We start from the raw sequence: 5109 nt of genomic DNA, 5'->3' as shown, positions 1-5109 counted from the left end.
ACGCCGCTGAGTGCGGGAGGGTCAGGGAGCGGGAGGGGGCCCGCGGAGCTCCTGGAGCCTGGGAAACGCGGAGTCCCGCGGGAGGCTCTGAGCCAGGCTCTGGAACCGCTGGGGGACAGGGGCGGGGCCTGCCCCTAGATTCTTGACCTGCGGCCCAAGGACTAAAGTGAAAAATGAACAGATACCACAGGACATCCAGTGGGGAGTTCGTGTCATTAATCTGATCGTGCAGTCATTAGAGATTTATTTCAGCATCTCTCACACTGGGGGCCTTGGGTCACCCGAGTAAGCACACGACAGCTGTCTGATTTAGAAAGTCTGATGGACTGCAGCGTTACTGGCAGATTTTTTTAAACCAAATATTTTCTGTTAGGCTTTAAAAACTAAGAACGCTTATGATTTTAGGTCTCAAAGCGCTTACCTTCTTCAGCTTTAGTGGTTACATTTTGGTAATAACTGAAAAATCGTTCAGGGCTCCCTTATTTAACAGTTACGCAGGTCACTTCAGACACCTGTGAGGGAAAACTAAGACGAAGGAACAGCCAGCAGTGTCCGTTCGGGGCCCGAGGAGAATGTGCTAAGGGGAGCCTTCGCAGCTCCCCCCCGGTTCCCATCTCACACTGTGCATTGCCGAGAAACGGAAGGGGAAAGTCAAACGCAGAGACAGGAAATGACATCTTATGAAATAGATATACAAAATTTAATCCCTTTGGTTTAAAATGCATCTTCGGTGATACAATTAAAAACAGCAAACAAGACGAAAATTAATCTCATAAAACAAAATATAAAACAGTGATGACCCGTGTCCCATATCTTATCTTAGAAAACCAGCAATTTAGTTCACATACTTCATTAGAATGGCTTAACGTAAAAATTAACTATCAGTCCTACTTACACAAATGACCTACTCTAGCTCCCTGAACCTGGATACCCGTGATTTTACTTGTTATAAAATGATACTTTTCAGTACATTTATATATTTAAACGTGTGTACAAATGTCTCCTGCCATGGTTAATACAGTCTCATGAGCTCATGAATGCCTTCCAGAACGGTCAGCACACAAGACCATCAAAGCCTGAGGGCTCGGAAACCTGGTAAAGTAGGAATCACTTCCTGTAACAGGCAGATGAGGAAGCACTGCCTGTGGGGTCGTATCGCCCAGGACGCAACAAGCGCAGTGTGTGTTCTGATCACTGCGTGGTCCCGCTCTGGGTACACACGCCTGGGATCAGCGTCCACAGCAGATGGGAATCGCACTCATGGTTCTCCTTTACTTCATTTGTTAGACGGTGCAGAGATCCGAATGACGACCTTCTCGAGGGCAAACGGAATCTCTGCCCTTTGCGAAGGCTCTGCTATGCTCTGGGATGGCTGCTGTTCGGGAAAACACACACAGGCGTTTGAGGGGGTTCCGCTGAGCACAGTACTCCATCTGCTGGGAATACGTTGCCAAAAATAACTTAAGCCTTTCATCCAGGGAAAGTCTGCAAGGTAGACCTTAACTGCATTGCTTCACTCTATGTACACACACCGTGTTTATATATTATCTATCTGTATAAGACACGTATATACACATTTACAGACAGAGGCCTTCAAACATGTATTGCACTTACGTACAACGCAGCGTTAGCTTAACTGTAACCCATGTTAAGTTCTTCATAAGCCAGGCAGGTGACACGTTCGAGAAGGTCGCCCAGGGGGATTCTGGTAACATGCCCTATTCGAGTAAACGTTTTCGGGGAGGAGGAGGGGCTGAGGGAGAAAGGGCACATCCTGCCCTCAGCGGGTGCCGCTCCCGCGCCCCAGAGGCAGGCAGAGTGCGGCCGAGCTCGGGCCGGGGCGCGACACTCTCGAAGCCAAACCCATTGCCTTCTCTGACCTGCACTAGTGAGCAGGCCCAGTGACACTGAAGAGACGAACATCCCAATATTTTTATATAAATAACGTGGCAGATATTCTAAAGGTTCCCAGAGAGTCTATTAAATCTCAGGACAGAGTTTTCACTTCTAACCCTAAGTATCTGTCTCAGAAAATTCAGACAGAACGGCACATGGATCTCCCTGCCGCCCGAGGAGCGCCGCCGCGGTGCGCCCCACACCACCCGCAAGCCCAGGGCAGCGATGCAAGCACAGGAGTGCTTCCCGCCGGCATCTGCCCACACCTGCGATGTACCCGCTTCCCATCGGGAAGACCTACGCGAGACCTTCGCGACCTCGCTGGGAGTGGGGGGCCTGTGTGCCCTCAGATCTCAGTGAGGGTGAGTCTGTAAGACCCCCCGACCTCCTCCATCTGCAGCTGGAAGGTGTCCTCGTTGGAGTAATGCTTCACGATGTTGTCGTCCATGTTCACCAGGATCCTGGAAGAGAAGCGAGGCCCCTCTACTCATTCCTGCTGCCTGGAGCCGGACTAGATTCCACAGTCGGGCTGCCTCCCTAGGCCTCGATCCCCTCATCTGTGGAATGGGGGTGGCCACAGTGCCCATCTCGAGGGGCTCAAGTAAAGCTCTTATAATAGGGTAGGGCCTGGGATAAAACAGGCCACACCAGCTTCTTCATGGTCACTACTTCCGCACGTGGTCACGACTCGACACGCAGGCGCCGTCGCAGTGCACGAACCACGTCTGCAGAAGCAGCCCCGCGTCGGGCCGGCTTCAGAAAGTGTATCGGTAAAATTAACCTCAGGGATCTGAAGCCACAGCTCCCTGACAAATCATCTTCCCTCACAACATATCTTCAAAGTTTAACTGAGCTACTACTAAGTCCAACCCTCCCGGCTAGGCCCATCTAGAAAATTCCAATCAGGATCTGCTTTAGATTTAAGCCAAAAAATTCTTCTGCCGCGCTCAGCTTACCCACATCAAACAGCCTAGATGCTTAAGCGAAATAGCACTAAAAATGCTAATTTCTGGACAAAGCAGCAACGCTCTATGACTGAAAACATCATCCAGGACAGGAGAATACACCAGAAGGAACAGAGACTCAATCAGAACCAGGACCTCAGTGCTGACCTGCTACCTGATTGTGGACATGGCTCAGGCTCTCTGCACCTCAGCTGCCTTGCGTGTGAACTCCCGAACTCCTGGACATCACACCAGCTCAGAGGGGAGCTTAAAATGCGAAGTGCCTGGTCCGGCACCTGACTCACGAGGAGAGCTCGGTAAGTGGGGCAACGACTGAGCTTATCCTGACTAAATCGCACACTGCGCTCTGGGATTTGGAGCCATTTCACTGCTGCCAAGCAAGGGAAGAGCAAATAAACATTTAACTTGAAAAAAAATCCACATCATCTTAGAAAGATAGATCAATTTCGTGTGGAGAACTTAAGAAAAAATACATCCTTGCATTCATGTTTTTATGACTCCTCCTAGACTGGGCACAAACACGTGTGAATAGGGTTCACGTGACGTGGTATAACATTATTTAGATGTAGGAGACAGGCCAGTTAATGCTTACCCTTTTTTACATTTCTTGAATATTTTCCCAATCTTGTCATGGGGCACATCATATTTGTCTGAGATCTAGAAGAACCAAGAAAAATAATTACAAAATGCTAACCTCATGGCTTTAAAACACAAACTATAAATATTAACACTGCCCGGTCACTCAGCTTTCTGTCTTTCAAAAATGCACGTGCAAAGCTGTACACGAAACCACGCATATTCCGGGCGGGGCGGGGGTTACCTGCCTTCGGAGGNACGTCCTAAGTGTACTGTATGGTCATCCTTTTAAAAAAACGAGCACTTTATAGAGCTCGAGGTTTATAAACAGCGGAGCAGAAGCCCACAGCTGCGTGCCCACCACAGACGCCGGTGCCACGGCCTCACATCAGTGTGGTGCCTTCATCATCCGCGAGGAGCCAACGTCGCTCCAGCGCCGTGAACTAGCGTCCGCAGTTCACACGAGGGTCACACTCGACGGATTTTGAGGAGTGTGTAAGGGCACACAGCCACACCGTCACGGATACTGTGATCACGTGTGTAAATCAACACAAGTGACCGTCCTCCGCAGTGGAGACCCGCACTTCGAGCTCCTCGGGGCTGCGGTGAGGACGGACGTGTGTTCGGCACGAAGCAGGAGTTAGCTTCCCGAAGGGGACAAACGTCTCAACGTCCCACAGCCCACAAGAAACCTCAAAGTCCCTGGTGGCAGGCGAGGAAGGAGCACAGACTTGCACAAAACCGCCAGGGTTGCGGCTCCTGCGGCTGCACGCTGCGGGGGTGGGGGGGCCCTCGGCCCCTGCTGAGCCCCAGCCCTTCCACCCCCCTTTCTGCGATCAGTGAGGGCCCACACGGAGCAGGGACATCAGTACAGGGTGACGTCTGCAGGTCTCCTACGAGCGCCCAGAGGCTGTCTTTAAAGAGAGAGGATGAATCCCTCCAAGGACGAGCTGGCTCCGCCTGGACCCAACGCTGTACTTAGGACTGAGCAGGCCGCCCCGAGCCAGGGGCGCAGCTGAGCCTCCGTCCGAAGGGCAAAGCCCAAGGCAGCACGGAGAGAGGCGCCTCCCACTGCTTTCAGGCTCACAAAACACGCCTTTCAGACCAAATCCAAGCTCTCAGCGTACAAACAAATCCGCTTTTTTTTAAATGATCAGGTTTTTTTTTTATGATTTTTTTAAGAGTTTATTTATTTCGAGAGAGCAAGAGAGTCAATGCATGAGCAGGGAGGGGCAAAGAGAGAGGGAGGGCGAGAGAGGGTCCCAAACAGGCTCCGCCCACCAGCACAGGGCCCAGCGCGGGGCTCAAACTCACGAACCCTGAGACTGTGACCTGAGCCGAAGACGGAGGCTAAACCGCCCAAGCCCCCCAGGTGCCCGCAACAAATCTGCTGCTTTCCTGTACCACTGGGTGACAAGTCCTCGTGTTTGCGGGACGTCCACCAGGAAAGCCCAGCCCCAAGAGGCAAGTGACACTGACAGATTCTCCAGGGGCTGTGAGCAGGTTGTACGCGCACAGTGAAGCCTCAGCCGTTTTCATCTGTTCTCTCTCCATAACCAGCCGTTTGCACGGCTCTAAACGAGGAAGGGCCACCAGAGGACAAGGTAGGAAAGGGTGACCCAGGAGAAACCGCAGGGAGCTGAAACCAACACAAAGCAGAGGCTGCTGGTGA

At 51.7% G+C, this 5109-nt stretch overlaps 1 protein-coding gene across 1 annotated transcript in view; it reads right to left on the bottom strand.

Moving 5' to 3' along the window:
• Positions 1 to 671: 671 nt before the first annotated feature.
• GRHL1 (grainyhead like transcription factor 1) overlaps positions 672 to 5109 on the bottom strand; it is a 54582-nt gene continuing 50144 nt past the window's right edge. Inside the window, exons 15-16 of the mRNA XM_077751002.1 lie at positions 3454 to 3518; positions 672 to 2357 (exon numbers count right to left, since the gene is read on the bottom strand). Coding sequence (XP_077607128.1) covers positions 2243 to 2357; positions 3454 to 3518 — 180 coding nt within the window. The 3' untranslated portion in view covers positions 672 to 2242. The remainder of the gene's footprint in view (positions 2358 to 3453; positions 3519 to 5109) is intronic.

This window comes from Crocuta crocuta, unplaced genomic scaffold (genome assembly GCF_008692635.1).
Source record: "Crocuta crocuta isolate KB4526 unplaced genomic scaffold, BGI_CrCroc_1.0 scaffold129, whole genome shotgun sequence".
Classification (NCBI taxonomy): domain Eukaryota; kingdom Metazoa; phylum Chordata; class Mammalia; order Carnivora; family Hyaenidae; genus Crocuta; species Crocuta crocuta.
This window is presented reverse-complemented; position numbering and strand designations above follow the sequence as displayed.